Genomic DNA, 16537 nt, shown 5'->3' with positions numbered 1-16537 from the left:
CTACCTCCCAAATCATTACCCTGACACCCAAAGTGACACAGACATCACGAGAAAGAAAACAAAACCACCACACACCATTGGCTGTCACGAACGTAAGTGCAATAATTCTTTTAAAAAGTTATAGCAAATCAAATTCAATAGTACATAAAAGGATAATACATATGTAACTGCAGATGCAGAAAAAGCATTTAACAAAATCCAACATCCATTCTTGATTTAAAACTCTTAGCACACTAGGAGTACAAACAAACTTTCACAACCTGATAAAGACCATCCACACAAGCCCTGCAGTGAATGCCATCCTTCGTTGGGAAAGACGGGATGCTTTTCCCCCAAGATCAGGAGCAAGACAAAGATGACGGATAATGTATTATTATGTTCGTATGAATCTGCAAGAACATGTAAAATTAATCTACAGGGAAAGAGATCATAACAATGGTTGCATCCGGGTGAGAGCGTGGTATTCACTGGGAAGGGTCACAAGGGAATTTTCAGGGGTGAAATAGAAATGTTTTATACAGAAATATATAGACATATTCTATATCTTGATTTGGCCTATAGTTAGAGAGCTGTATATATTTTTCACAGCAAGGCTGAGAAATGGGTACAGACCAGAGGAGACTGGGTGACGGAACAATGACATGCAATCTGAGCTCCTGGATGGGATCCTGGAACAGAAAGAGTATATTTACGGGAAAACTGTCACATGAAATTATACAGTCGCTAAACTAACAATGCAAACGAATGCTTTGGTAGCCAGACCCCAGGGACGGCAAACTGAAAAGCAGAGAGGCCCCCATAAGCCAGAGTTGATTGCTTTGAAGCCCTCCCACTTGTATCTGAAGGGCCTGTTGCTTGGGTTTTGTGTGAGGTTAGGCTCACACACCCCGCTCTCCCTTTAGCTCTGTCTTGGGCCAGTTCCGGGCTCTATCCAGCTGTTTCCGTAACTGTCTTGCTGAAGCTGGGCCCAGAACCGTAAATGAGCTCGCTGCTGTTCTGAAGCCTGAAGAGCCTGACTTTTCAGCCCTTACGTGAGACTCTCTGGGCACTCCCACAGCTGATCACTCTGCATTGCACACTGCCTGCTTCAAGCAAGATCATGAAGCACTTCTGTCTGCTTCCTTCTGCCAGAACATGCCTGATATCCACACAAAATGCCTGACAGCAAAAGTGGGAAAACAGAACTTATATGAATGGATGTCCCTCAAAGCCATGCACAGGTCCGCCCTGCATGCTGGCGCCAGTGCTGCCCAGGGCTGCCGTGGCCGCTCCTCTTGGCATGCGTGGCTGAGGGATGCCATGAGCCCAGCAGGCCATGGGTGGGGCCACCTGTACCCCATGCCCCCCTCATTTCAGCGACCCCACATCTGGGCCTGGGAACTGCAGATGGCCTTGGCCAGCTCATCAGGGGAGTGCTGCAGGCACAGGGGACAGCACAGTGACAGGGCCAAGACCCGGGAGTGTGCAGAAGGAAAGCAGCCAAAGCCGGAGGCTTCAGGGAGGAGCGCAGACCTGACGGAAAGGAACTCTGTCAGTAGGTCACAGGGTGTGAGGGGTGAGGGATTTAGTCACCAGTTAAGGAATTTCTGAAACTTAATCAGATGAAGAGAAGGATCCTTTTCCTGCTGAAGCCTCCTTCATGTCTGGCCACATCACCTTTTCAGTGAAGTTTGCATATCGGGGCACTCATGTTTCCTGCCTCTCCCCTAATCTCCTTATCTTGTGGGTGACATCAGCTCCAACCTCCCGCCTGTCTCGGGTCCTGCGGGGACTGTGGGTTCCACCTGGGATGGTTTCTGCATTCACTGCCCGACCCGCTCTCACGTGGACCCCAACACCCTCTGCCTCCAGGTTGGTCCCTTCTGCTGTGGGATGAGCTTTCTGAGAGCCTGACCTGATGGGGCACTCCCTGCCTGCAGAATGCTTGGTTCTAGGTGAAGGCCCAGCCATTGGCACAGTCCCTGGATTCTTCCCCACCTGGCCCCACTCAGCATCCCCTCCAGGGCTCCTCTTTGGTCAGGGTGGGCAGCTCCTCATTTCCAGAGCACTCCAGCCCTTCCCCATGCTCTCCTTCTCCTGGAAGGGCTGGCTGACTCCACCTGTTACCTGAGCCCACTCATGGGCCACCTCCTCAAGGGCCTTCCAGGGCACACGGGGCAGACAGCTGGCCAGGCTCTCCCGTGTTGGATTCCTCTGGAGCACCAGTCCTGTTTTATTCTCAATTTGTGCCCTTCTGAAGGGCAGAGGCCACCTGTTGGATGCCTGGCACATCACAGCCGCTCAGCGCATGCTGTGAGAATAAGCAAGTGCGAGGCAGGAGTCCTGTGCGTTGCCACAGGTTAGCCAAGATGACCAGGTCTACACGGCTCCTGACTGGGGCACTGCTTCCAACACCTCCACAGCCCTGGCCCCAAGAAAAGGCATTTCCCTGCTGGATGAAGCTGGGCACCAGAAGCTGCAAGGCTGGGAGTGTCAAGGGAGCCCAGGGGTGGCATCTGGCCACTGTGGTGTGCATGGCCTTGTGGGTGGTGGGCATGTACTGGGACTGGATCTAGGAAAAGAGCACATCAGAGACAACAATGGAATATTGGATCAAACAGGTACTTTAGTGTAGAACTTTGGTGCCTTAAATTTGCTAAGGACATGGGGTGTCTAAGGGCTGGGCAGTCAGTGGTGTTTCAAAAACATCATCTGATCATACAGCCTCAGGACACTGGAAGCTACTCTGGGAAAAGCACACATTGCTGGATGTCTGCTGAGTGATGGACAAAGGGCGTGGAAAAAAGTATCTGCTTATGACTGATTCGTCGTGGTCACCCTAAAATACGCCAGTCATCAGGATCAAATGCTGTGTTTCTCAGAAAAAAACATAAGAAGAAAAAAGACATCTTTAAGGAATCAAAAACTTTTACTCAGAATAAGCGTTAGCAAAATGAAGGTAGGTGCCTCATAAAGGCAGGGCCGCAGAGTACTCAGAAAGGGGTTAGAAAATAATTACAAAAATATTTTGCCACGAAACTACAATCACTGGCTGTAGAATATAGTCATATGTAATCAGGCTGAAAAGCAAAAGTGAAAATCTCCAGATTATCTGCCCAGGTGGCAGGAAATCGACAGCCCCGAGAACACAAGTGCTGCTGTGCCGCCAGGCCCAGGGCTATGCCCCAAAGTGACGGGCAGACCACCGGCCTGCACCACCGCACTCGGGCTGCACACAAGACAGCCAGCTTAGGATCTCCGTGGGCTGCTACCTGTGTCACAGAGGGCTGATGAAGAGCTTCCGGTGTTCCTCAATCGGGCCTCCAGTGAGAGGAGTGGCAGCCGCATTACAAGAAATTCACTGGGGCTGCACCTGACTCTTCAACTTGGCAAGTCTCATGAGGCACTCGTCCCTCCACTGCCTCCTGGCAGCTAAGTGCTCTGGGTCATCAGGGACCTTCACGCACATGTCCTGCGAGAAGGAGAAGGAAAAAAAGGACAATAAAGAGGAAATAATTTACCAGGAGTGTAATTATTGCTCTTATTTATGCAAACTGTGCAGAAACTGCTTTCAAAGACAAAAGCAGTAAACCCTCAATGAATGGCAGCTTTCCAAATCTTGAAAGACCTCAGTCCCTCAGAGACAAGTCACAATGAGCTACCAGTTCACTGGTCACCCCTGTCCTTAAGGTGTCCTGGTGACATGATGGAAGCATGAACGAAGTTACGAACGAGGAAACACCGAGCTCAAGGGCCAAGATTCCAGCTGCAGATGCAGGCCCACCCACCGCAGAGGTGAAGGGCGGCAAGTGCTCCAGGTGGCTGACATGCTTCTCCACAGTGAGTCTACACACCTGGTTAACCTTCTCAGCGGTGGCCCTGGAAAACTCTGGAATGGGTCCAAAAGTCTTTAGGACATGTTTCATGCCTTCGCTGTATCTGTCGCAGTAGCTTAACATACCTGGAATTGCATGAAGACAAGAATCCACAATCTCAGAAAAAACATTCTTAGTTAAACTCAGAAATGCATTCAGCGAGTTTCACCCTGGGGTCAGATAAGCTATACTCCTCCCTTCCTGTGAAGACAAGACAGAGCTGGGGAATGTGTATGGGCCTGCTGGCACTGGAGAAGTAACCCTCCCCATTACCCGCTGTCCACACTGGCTCCTGGGTGTTCGAATGTCAAAAAGTGCTGGGCCTGGCTAGGCACGGTAGCTCATGCCTGTAATCCTAGCACTTTGGGAGGCCAAGGCAAGTAGATCACCTGAGGCTGGGAGTTCAAGACCAGCCTAGCCAACATGGTGAAACCCCACCTCTACTAAAAACACCAAAAAATCAGCCAGGTGGCATGGCTGGTGCCTGTAATCTCAGCTACTTGGGAGGCTGAGGCAGGAGAATTGCTTGAACCTGGGAAGCAGAGGTTGCAGTGGGCTGAGATCACGCCACTGTACTCCAGCCTAGGCAACAGAGCGAGACTCCATCTCAAAAAAAAAAAAAAAAAGTGCCAGGTCCCTCAGACCTCGCATGCCACCTCTGCTGCTGCATCTCACGATCTCACGGGACACTCCGGTTGGCCTGCGTTCACACACGGATTTGTAGGCTACCACAGTAAGTCCTAATGTCACCAAAAGTGTTTCCTCCAGCCATGTACAAGGTTATTTGTGTACAACGCTTAAACGCATTTTCCAAGAATTAAAGATGTCAGATCTCAGGTAAACCCATCACTTATTTCGCTGTTAGGCCACAGATCTCAGTTAGCACTGAGCTGTGGTGAGCCGAGATAGCATCTCCGCACTCCAACCTGGGTGACAGAGTGAGACCCCACTGTATTGGGTACGGTCAAGGCTGCAGGTACTTAAAGCACTGGTTGGAGAGCTCATGTTGGCTTGTGCCTTGCTGGTTTGGGTGGATGGAGCCAGGCGCTCAGCTGCACAAGCCCCCATGCGCGCTCCCCATGCTCCTGCTGCTGCTCCCCAGTCTTGGGGAGCGATGATTTCTCAGATTCTAAGGAGAGGGCCCTGGGACTTTGGTGAAAAGACACAGGAAGAAGCTTATCCTGCAGCAAGAGAGAGGGAGCCGAATGGGCTAGGCTGACTGCGCAAGAATGGGGTGCGCCCAGGGGAAAGCGCAGGCCAGTCACGCCCCCCACTCGGCACCAGCCTGCCCCGACCCGCGGGGCCCCGCAGACTCACTCTCCCTCACATTCCTCCCCTCCCTGCTGCCTGGAGGCGAATGGGCCGGTGCTGGCCTGTGCTTAGCAAGTCAAGTCAGAAGCCAGGGCCGGGATCCTGGAAGAGGAGGAGGCGGCGTTTCTAGTTGTGGGCGCCATGGAGGACACAGGCTGGGCTACTGCTGCGACCCTGACCCGTTTCCCACATCTTTCAAACCCTTAAAGGCTCAACAACTGGCCAGTCCGCGTACAACGATAACACGGGGGCAGAGGAAGCCGCAGAATGTGCAGAGCCTGCCTCAGCTCAGCTTCCCACTCCCCACAAAAACTGCGGATGATCAACCTAGAATACGAACCATCAGTACCAGATACGCTCAAAAAGCAAAAAAATAAACAAACAAACATCATCTTTGGGGTTTAGTTTTGATTGACCTATGTTGATGTGAAAGCCTAAAATCATTGGGTTGCAATTTATTTGCTTCAAATAGTTCTTCTCTCTCGGTGTTTTATTTCTACAAAACAGAATATTTTACTCTGTTTTGTAGAAATAAATGTCCCTTTAAAACTTATAATGCTGGAATTCATGATAGTGCAATTCATACTTTTCCCCATTTTTATTCAGGAAACCCTTTGAAATGTCAAGCTTAGTGATATAAAAACTTCTTGTAACATACTGTTGGGACGAAGAGCCCTCAGTGTCCGTGACCAAGTTCAGGCTCCCATACCACGTGCTCACCATGAGATGGGTGCAGCCTCCGGGTGCTCCGAGGGCAGGAGGTCGCCGTGACTTAGACTCAGGACCTGCATCTGCCTGATTATTTACAACCATGTTCCAGTAAACTTATGACTGTGATTGTTCTTTGCAACTCCCCCCGCTTCCGTTTTAGGGAGGTATAATTTATTTTCAACAATTATTTTGGTTTCTCTACACCATAAGAGGGGAATTGGGTGTAAATTACTCTAAAATGCCAATTTCTTTGGAAATAGGAAAAACACAACACAGCCCACGTCACTTTCGATCCCCCTGGTCGGCCCTTCCCCACGGTTTCTATCTAATCCAGCCTCCCCTGTGTTTTTTCTTCTATGCTTCCACGCCCTCTGTCCTTCTGAGTTCCAATTCTTCCAAAATCTTTGTACAGCTTGGCTTTTTAGAAGATTCTGAACCTAATTTCTTAAGAGATGCTTATCCAGAAAAAGAAAAAACGTAGAAAAAAGAATTGATTCTCGTGAGATTGGATGTAGCTTAACTTGCTGCTTTCTAACTTGGGAGCCTTGGGCTGTGGGCCTCTGAGGGACAGCGGGTTTGAGTGCGTGCCCAGGTGCACAGGCAGGAATCCTTTCTGTTCCCATGTATGAAGCAGGCACCAGAGGAGGCCTTGACCCCAGCCCGAGGCCACAGCCACTAGGAGGGATTCCAGACATCAGCTCCTTGGAGAGCCCTAATCACCACCCATACCGGGGAAGTCTGGCTTTCTTTCATACAGCTATGAACCCATACCTATGTGAATCACCTGCTTTTTGGAGACAGGGTTTCACAGAACTCATTAAGGAAGATCAAAAATGCCTCAAAGCACAGAGCGACATTATCTCATTCCTCTTCTCAGGATCAAATTCCCACCTGAGTGAGGACTTGCCCAGGGTAGGGGAGGCAGAACCGACCTGGGCCCCTCACCTTACCTCACCAAGTCCCTGCCCATCGGCTCACCTTCTTCCACTGGCTGGCAAATCACTTCCCGTCAACCAACCAAACCCACTAGCCACCAGGCATCTCAGTTTTTAAAAAGGCAAGTATCTACACAGGAGAGGAAATCTGTGAGGCAAAATGGTAAATAAACATCCACTTCCCCTGGAGGTGATTTCCATGCTGCCAGATTCCGAGATGTCCTCATTTCAAGTGGAACAAAACGCAGGAGGAACCCAAACAGCACCAGGGACGAGACAGAGCAGTTTGTCTCTACCGACCTGTGAGTCTAAAGCTTAGCAGAGAAATAAACCCGGCTGGAAACCCTAGGTACCTGGCTCCAGGGGCTTCTCCACGCCACAGCAAAAACCCTAATCTGTATTTATTCCTCTCTCTGCACTTGTGAATCTTTTCGGAAGAATTTTAAAAACTAAAAATAAAACAACAACAACAAAAAACTAGAAAAGTAGTACATGAAACAAACAAGACAAAACGCTGTTTGAATACAACATTTATTAAGGACTTAATAGGTGCCAGCAATCCAGCTAAGAGCTTCCATCTGGTTCAATTCTCACACCACCCTGAGGAAGCAGTTACTGTTGTCCCCATTTCACAGATGGGGAAACTGAGATGCAGTGAACGTAAGTCACTTGCCCAAGGTTATACAGCCAGTAGGCTGGAAAGCCAGGGCAAGGAGTCGGCCCGCTGGCCCCACAGGCCAGAACCACCATTCTGCGGGCACGTCCTTCAGGGGTATTGTTTGTAAAAGGAGCCAAAAGGCAATGGCGCGCTGGCCTCCTGTTTCTCAGACACTATTTCATTAGATTAAAAATAAATCCTAAAATATTTGCACTAGTTCTAGATAAACGGTAGCTTTTCAGGCTAATAACTACCCTTCACCTGAGATGCTGGCTTTATGAAAACAGTATCAGAAAAGAAGAAAAAGTCTCCCAACTCCAATCTTGATATATTCTGGGTGACACAGGGAAGAATGATGAACATTTCTACGGGTTCCCAGCCAGATCTTATAACTCTCCAACTCTGGTCTTTGGAATGCTCTGAAGTTGAAAACGACATCCGTCCACCGTTATCATATGAAGCCAATTAGGTTTTCTTATCATATCTGCTTTGTTTGAAAAATTGTTATGGGCCTCCTTCCTGTCTGCCACTCTATTTGATTCTTGAGTTTCTGGTTTCATTGGCTTCTGTTTCTATTTGTTTGAAAGTCAAAGCTGTTCTCAGTTCTGTCCCTATCTATTTATTATGATACCTCAATTATCTTATTTTTCTCAAGAAAAAAAGAAAGAAAGAGAAACACAGTGGTTATCAGGCAGCGTCTATATACATTTCAAATGTATAAATTTCTATACCTTTCAAATGCTTAAATATATATACAAATGTGAATACATTTCAAATGCTTAAATACGCTCACAAGTTTTGAGGTTCTGGTTGAAAACACTGTTTGAAATGATCTAAGACTTTGTGTTAATCATACAACAAGACTCTCGTTTCATTGCATGAGGCCGTCTTTCTCTACTTTATCTTCCTTTATTTAGTGGTTATCTTCCCATAAAACTAACACACAAGTGCTGGAGCAGATTCCCCTCTTCCCTCCACTCCTCTTAGCTCCTCTTAGCTTGATTCTGATAAGGACTGAAGCAGAGAACACACGGCCCATCCACTTCAGAAATCATCTGTGCACCTGCTATGTGCAGGAACAGGTCTAGTAAAGCTGCCTTGAATTATTCATCAGACAGCATATTTCATTAACTACTGTGAAAATTGACTGAACTATTACCAAAATGTAATACTGAAATTATAGAACTGAAGTCAAACAGACTGAGAGAGGTCACAAACTGTTAACTTCCCCTCTCACAGAGGGAGCTTCCGCTCAACATCTAAACCTCCCACAGGCAGGCAACCAAGTCCCCTGCTCAGCTTACCCACTTAAAGCATGGACCTTTCCTGGACATCAGCTCCTGTTACTAGAAAGTTCTTCCTGCCATGTACTGAGCCCAAACCTGTCTGTCTGCTTGCCATTTCCACTTCCACCCCACAAAAGATACAGACCGAGAGACATACAAGAGACTCTGCTCACTTTTTTCTAGATAAGCCCCAGCTTCTCAGTATCCTTTGTTAAATGCAGACCATGGAGCTGCAAACAATAGTTCTTTTCTCTTTCTACACGTTTTCCAAGTTAGTAATATTATTATTAATCTATAGTAACTGTAGAAATTTGTAACACAGACAAGCAAAAAGATACTAAAAGTTACTTAACAATCTCAGTACCAAGAGATAGCTGGCAATAATAACATCTAGGTTACATCTCTCTCCAGATTTTATACATAGTTTTAAAAATTTACTTCATTTTAATTTGCTATAAGTTTTACTGGTTATCAAATGACATCTTCTTTTTGGATCAATTAAAATCTGTTGACAGAGTTTCATTCTTGGAAGCTTCTTGTCCTTCTCAAGTCATCTTTCCTTTAGAGTTACCAGATCACAGATAAAGGGCTCAGACCTAATTCCCCCCAAGCCTTCTGGAGGCGGCATCTGGCCAGTGTCTGGTCTGTCCCACCCACAGGCCCCTCCCCAGCTCGCAGCCTGTGGAAGCCCTCACTGTAGGCTCCCTAGCCTTCTAGAAGAAAATCTCGCTCATATTTGGGCAGAAGATATATCCAGCAGAGGTCCCTGCAGGTTAAGGGTTAAGTCAGCCCCCTGTCTTTTCTTCTTGCCTCTGTAAATAATGTCATCATCTTCCTCAGCAAACTACCACTTTCCCTTCTGCCAGGCTGGGTGACATGCACCGAAGTTTCCGTGACATCACCCACCTCTCTTCTTTCGAGCTCTCATCTGAGCAGCATGCACCACACGGAGCCCTGCGGTGCACGCACTCCGCATGGATTGACATCTCAGTACACAGCGTTTCGCATCCCTGCCTTGTCTGTGAAACACCAGGGCTGGCCGTCATCTCCTATATATCCTCCTGTCTCTATTCAGTTGTAAGAAAAGGCAAAACGTGATGGTTTACAAAACCCACGACAACACTAAACAGAATGGGATTCCTATCCTGGCCCCAGATGCTTACCTTCTGCATTGAGATGCATGGTTTCCAGGGGTCCAATGAACGCATACCGCATGCCCAACCCTTCTGACATGACAAGGTCCAGGTCGCTAGGAGACACGATTCCTTCCTACATGGAGAAAATGGGCGGCATAGATGAGTTCTGTAAAAAGACAATTTCATGACCACCACTTCCATCCTGACGTCTTTAGAGCAGGATCCCAAAATCTTCTCCAAAGCACTATACAGGCTGAGTACCATCTATCTAATATGCTTATGAACAGAAGTGTTTTGGATGGCTGATATTTTTCAGATTTTGGAATATCAGCATATGCATAATGAGATATTTTGGGGATGGGGCCTGAGAATAAACACAAAATCTATTTATGTTTCATATACACCGAGCCTGAAGGTAATTTTACACAATATTTTCAATAATTTTGTGCATGAACTAGTTTGTGTACACAAAACCATCACAAAAGCAAAGGTATCGCTATCTCATGTCAGTGCTCAAAAAGTTTTGGATTTTGGAGCATTTTGGATTTTGGATTTTCAGATTAGGGATGCTCAACCTATGATAGTATTTTGATTGAATTTTGCATGACAAAACTATAATATTATTGTATGTTATAAATGGCTTGGCGTGGTGGCTCATGCCTGTAATCCCAGCACTTTCAGAGGCCGAGGTGTGGAGATCACCTGAGGTCAGGAGTTCGAGACCAGCCTGGCCAACATGGTGAAACCCTGTCTCTACTAAAAATATAAAAAATTAGCTGGGCATGGTGGTGCATGCCTCTAGTCCCAGCTACTCAGGAGGCTGAGGCACAAGAATCGTTTGAACCCAGGAGGCAGAGGTTGCAGTGAGCTGGGATCGCGCCACTGCACTCCAGCTTGGGCGTCAGAGTGAGACTTGGTCTCAAAAAAAAAATCATTTTTATATATATATGTTTTTTTGTGTGTGTGAAATGGTCAAACACAATTTCACCGTTTCCATCCCTGCAATCCACTAGGGTTTGAAATCAATTCCTCTTGACCTCCCTGCCTCCTCATCTCACCCTACAACCAACGGACAGCCTGCAGCTGCAGGGAGTGGGAGAGGCTGAGGACAAGGGGAGCGCGAGGAGGGGGCATCCTAGGAAAAGGGCAGGAAGGATTTTCTAGATTTCTGCCTAGGACCCGGGAGGAGTAAGATAAGAGCCATCAAAAGACGTGGGAAGGTGCTCTCCAGGCTTCACCCGCCTGCAAGTCTGGCCTTGTTCAACTTTTAATGAGTTCGTAAAAAGTGATATTCTTTGATGAAATGCAGCTTAGAACCATGGGTTTGCTTGCTAAGGTGGGGCCCTAGAATCTTCTGCAATGTAAATTTCAAAGCAAGAGGCAAGTTGTTACGTGTTGAGGTTGGACGTCTGATCAGCCACCTGTGTTCCTTGGCCTCACGTGGCTTCGGGGTGGAGGCAGGGAAGCGCAGATAATGATCTGCCCCTCCCGTCGGAGGATGCCTCCCCCTTGGGCCTTTCCACCGCCAGGAGGGCGGGCGGAGGGAAGCTGCCACCTTTTCCCTGCGCCTTCACGGCCCAGCCGGGCAGCACTCCGCGGAATCCGCCGCCCCGGGTCTCATCGGATCCGTCTGGGCGCTGTGTTTTCCCGCAGCTCGGTGGGATGGGACAGAGGCAGCAGCGCCCGCCCGCCTGCGAGAGCCCGACCGCGGACGGTGCGGCCCGCCCTTCCCATCGCGGCCCGGGCGGCCCCGCCTGCCCTCGGCTGGGCCCGGTTTCCCTACCCCGGGGCACCTCCCCACGCGCGCACCCGGCCCCAGCCACGGGCCCCGGCCGGTGGTCCACAGGGCGTCTCCCTCCCCAGGGCGCGGGCAGAGCCTGTCTCTGCCCAGAGGCCGTCCCGGAGCTGGGGGCCTGCTCGGCCGGAGCGCTCTGCGGGGACCGGCACAGCGGCCTGCAGGGAGGCGCGCTCTGCCCTCCTGCGAGCCTGGGGCGCCTGGGCCTGGCTTCCAGGTGCCTGGGCCTCCAGGGCAGCCCCAGGGGTCCCCCAAGAGGCGAGAAAAGGGGTTCAAAACCCCCGCCGTGCCCCTCAACCGGCTGCGGCGGGCGACACCCCGGTGCCTCGGATCCGTGAGCGGCGTAGACACCTGCGTCTGCGGAGAGCGCGCAGGCGAGGCGGGAGCAGGGGCCGGCCCGGAGCCAGGACCGCCGGAGCCACGCCACAGGCGAGGGCCAGGGCCACTCACTGGGACCCGCAACTCCCTTTTGGACAGCCACTTTGCGTTGCGTTTTGTTTGCGCACATGGGACACAAACGTATCGAGACTGAACAAGCCACGGTCCACGTTTCCAGAAGAGTTACAAAGCAAACCCCCCCACCCCCCGGCCTCGACCGCCGCAGACTCCGCCCGCTTCTGGCCCGCACCTGCCCTCTGCGATTGCGGCTGTCCCGCTTTAGACCGGCCGCCCGTGTCCACATTCCTCAACCGCAGCGTTTGCTTCTGGTCCGTTTCTCATCCTCCTGTAAACGCAATCACTGAGCGCGCGTTCTGGCCTGACTTGTGTCTCACCACCCTGTTTCTCAGATTAACCTGCCTCGTGTGTCCCTCTCCTTCATGCAGGGACCTGAGTTGACTCTCCCACCCTGCGGCCGTGAGCCTGTGGCTAGTCTGGGGCTCCTGCGAGTCGGGCAGCCAGGGACACGCGCACAGGGCCCAGAGCGTGCGTCTCCCCCTCGCTGCGGCCCGGCCTCCAGCACGGTGTGGAAGAGGTCCCGTCGCGCCTCAGCCTCGCCACGCTTGGGGTCCTCACCCTTGCAAAGTATGGCTAATCTGGTGGGGTGAAATGGGATCTCACGGGTTTCCTGCGAGTTCTAAATCACCCTACCACACGTTCACTGTGTGCTAAGGAAAGCGAATCAGTCTGTGCAGGTCACTGCAAAGGTGAGGAGGGTCGCCTCCTTTCACTCCCAACAGCAAAGCTGTAAGGGGTCAGGCGCATCGTGGGGTGGGGGGAGATCTACAGAAACGCCCGGAACCGTCTATAATCCTGTGGCAGGAGGTCTGGAGGCCGGAAGGGTGGCTCCCTGCCCTCTCTCCAGGCTGCTGGAAGGCCTGGGCTGTGGCCCCTCGCACCCCGTGGGCTCTGGAATGCTCTGGAACGCTGTGAAAGGCAGCCAGGCGGCCTGCAGACTCTCCCTCACCCTTGGTTTCCAGGCCAACATTCCAAACAGGCCCAAGTTTTCATTTTAGTATTCAAACTGGGAAGTATGCAAATATGGAAGCACCCTATACTTGCAACGTTATTTGGCTTGGCTCTTTTAGAATCGTATTGAGTATTTTTAGAGCTGATTTTTAAAAAATCACTTTTAGGATTGCAAAATAGAAAAAAGGCGAGTCCCCCAAGAGTAGTTCCTTTTTGGTTTGTATCATCTGAGCTAAGAGCCCCCGACTCATGCCTGAGAAGGGTTCTCCATGCTGCCCCATGACGCGGGAGGAGCCACACTCCCTCCAACGCCATGTTCTCAGCTCTGCCTGATTTCGTCTAGAGGAGGGCTGTCGGTCTTCCCTCGGTCACTATTCACAGTAGAACAAGTCAGAAAAGGGGAAAACGTTTTGATACTTCTTCCCCTTCCTCACTCCTCCTTTCTGCCCGTTTGAATTTCTGAAATAGTTTCTTAAAGCTTGAGTTTTTACCAAGAAGCTAAATACAGAGAAAGAAAAAGACCACAAGGCATTCGGTTGAGAAGCTCCACAACTAGGATTTCATGTCCCCAAGGCAAACATTTGAGTCTCCCCTGCTGCACTTGGTGCCGAACTAAAGCTTTCCCATATAGGATGCTTTGAAGCTCAGGTTGCTTAATTTTGCCACTGAGCTCAATTCCACCCAAAGCCTTGTGACATCTGTGACCTAATATTATCATAACAATGATAAATAATCATTTGCTTATATACAAGTGGCACAGCAGTTGGGTATGTCATTAACTATCTTGCATCTTCTCCTCCATGGATGACAGTCTTATGGCTCCTCTCAGCCTGGGCACTTTCTCCCACCACATCAGGTGCAAAGTACATGCCCCAGCTATCCATGTGTTTATGCTATTCACATAAACAAGTGCTTCTGTTGAAACAGGGAACTGACAAACCATCCCTTGGAACAGGTGGCGGGCAGCACAGCTGTGCGGGGATGGGAACCCTAGCTGGGCCCAGTCTTTCTGTGGTTCCGTTAACATTGATCAGCTTAGCAATCAGTACTTACTCCATTGTATGGTACAATTATCAAGTCACACATACAAGGAAAAGATTCTTTAAAAATCATACAAAGCGGCCGGGCGCGGTGGCTCAAGCCTGTAATCCCAGCACTTTGGGAGGCCAAGACGGGCGGATCATGAGGTCAGGAGATCGAGACCATCCTGGCTAACACGGTGAAACCCCTTCTCTACTAAAAAATACAAAAAATTAGCCGGGCGAGGTGGCAGTCGCCTGTAGTCCCAGCTACTCGGGAGGCTGAGGCAGGAGAATGGCGTGAACCCGGGAGGCGGAGTTTGCAGTGAGCTGAGATCCGGCCACAGCACTCCAGCCTGGGCGGCAGAGTGAGACTCTGTCTCAAAAAAAAAAAAAAAAAAATCATACAAAGCAATGAACACTACGATCACTGTTATTTCAAAACCTGGTTTCACGTCCTGAAAACTGTTGGGCAAAGCGATCCCAGACAGTGTTAAGGAACCCCTTGTATTGAAAAACTTCATACTTCTGCTTCCTTAGTTAAAACCTGAGATTTTTCCACAGTCAAGTAACACATGGATAGCTGGGGCATATACTTTGCACCTGATGTGGTGGGAGAAAATGCCCAGGCTGCCACAAGACTGTCATCCGTGAAGGAGAAAATGCAAGATAGTTAATCACATACCCAACTGCTATGACACAAATATTAAGTAGAATGAAAGGTTTAGGGATGTATCACTCAGGGTTCTACCAGACAGAGCCATAAGAGTCACACATATACATACATACATCAAGAGTTTTATTTCAAGGAATTGGCTCATGGGACTGTGGGCCTGGCAAGTCAGAAAGCCATGGACAGGACTTCAGGAAGGCAGGCCGGCAACTCCAGGCAGGAACTACCCACAGGCTGCAGGTGGCATTTCTCCTTCCTTAGGGAGATCTCAGTTCTGCTTGCAAGGCCTTTCAATGAACTGAATTTAGCCCACCCAGACTATGGAGAACAATCTCATTTACTTAAAGTCAACTATCTACCAAATACCTTCCCAGCAACATCTAGACTGAGTTTGACTGAGTGACTGGATGCTGTAGCCTGGCCAAGCTGACCCTCTCAGGGGACAGATGCCCTCAGGGATCTTGGATCAAGCACTTTTGTTTCTTGGTGGGGTGGTGAGAGGAGGAAGCAAGACACATCTAACAATTAACAATAGCAAAGGGTCACAGATGTTGTGGCACTTACTCTGGTCCTTCAGACAGTCCCAGAGAAACTTGTGTGCTGGAGGCACACGATATTTGATGGGTAAGTCCTCCGTGACTATCTCCTCTACTGATTACCAGCGACACAGAATCATCTTTCCTTCTCTATAATCATCCCATTCCTAGATTTAATTTTCTGGATCATGTATTTTTTGCATGCCCTCATTTTCATTTGTTTTTCTCATTTTTCTCCATATCATTCTTCTTCATTCACTTCTTTTTTACTAATTCCCAGCTTTTGATCTATTTTGGTTTGCTCTACTTTTTCCTCAAACTTGGTCCTGAATTTTCACAGTTTTCTTGTGCAAACACTACCATAACTTTACTACTACCATCAGCACTAGGAACACAGACTTGCTACCCAGGAATTTGGATGAGGTTCTATTCAAGTCCTTCCACTCCTCAGCCAAAGTTTGGGCATAAGTCCACTGTCAACTGAGAAACAGGAGAAAAATTAAGAGTCAGGAGTCACAAAATGTTTTATCTTAGGTGAGTGTCAAATAAAGAAATGCAAGAGTGAGAAGGAGAGTTCTCTGCCACCTTCGGCCCTACAAGGGCGACGTGAAGCAAGCACTGGGCTCGTGTAGATCACCCCGGGGCAGTGGCCAAGAAGAAAGAATCACACCAGCACGTCCACCTCAGTCTCTAGTGAAAGAAAGGATGGAACAAAGTTAAATCTCGGTGATTTCCTCATCTCCAGAGACGTTCAAGGACTGACCCAGACAAGAACAATCACTTGTATAGAACTAACTCGAGCATGAGCCAGGGTACTAGACTCTCCCTCTGAGAAACATCCAACGCTTGCAAACGCTACAGGGAGTTACAGAGTTAAAGATCAAGTCTATTCTTCTTATTATTATTATTGAGATGGAATTTCACTCTTGCTGTCCAGGCTGGAGTGCAATGGTGGGATCTTGGCTCACTACAACCTCCGCCTCCCGGGTTCAAGTGATTCTCCTGCTTCAGCCTCCGAATATCTGGGATTACAAGCATGCGTCACCATGCCCAGCTAATTTTGTATCTTTAGTAGACACACGGTTTCTCCATGTTGGTCAGGCTGGCCTCAAACTCCTGACCTCAAGTGACCCACCCGTCTCGGCCTCCCAAAGTGCTGGGATTACAGGTGTGAGCCACCACACCTGGATAATTTTGTATTTTTAGTAGCGATGGG

At 49.2% G+C, this 16537-nt stretch overlaps 1 protein-coding gene across 2 annotated transcripts in view; it reads right to left on the bottom strand.

Annotated features, from left to right (window-relative positions):
* Positions 1-2887: 2887 nt before the first annotated feature.
* The window catches only part of CRYL1 (crystallin, lambda 1), a 111078-nt gene continuing 97428 nt past the window's right edge, over positions 2888-16537 (bottom strand). The window contains exons 6-8 of one of the 2 annotated variants that reach the window (XM_011951335.1): positions 9919-10024; positions 3834-3940; positions 2888-3451 (exon numbers count right to left, since the gene is read on the bottom strand). In XM_011951335.1, coding sequence (XP_011806725.1) covers positions 3338-3451; positions 3834-3940; positions 9919-10024 — 327 coding nt within the window. In that variant the 3' untranslated portion in view covers positions 2888-3337. Of the gene's footprint in view, positions 3941-9918; positions 10025-16537 lie in introns of both variants that reach the window. The other variant, XM_011951336.1, reaches the window with a different exon arrangement.

Source organism: Colobus angolensis, unplaced genomic scaffold (genome assembly GCF_000951035.1).
Source record: "Colobus angolensis palliatus isolate OR3802 unplaced genomic scaffold, Cang.pa_1.0 Scaffold318, whole genome shotgun sequence".
Classification (NCBI taxonomy): domain Eukaryota; kingdom Metazoa; phylum Chordata; class Mammalia; order Primates; family Cercopithecidae; genus Colobus; species Colobus angolensis.
This window is presented reverse-complemented; position numbering and strand designations above follow the sequence as displayed.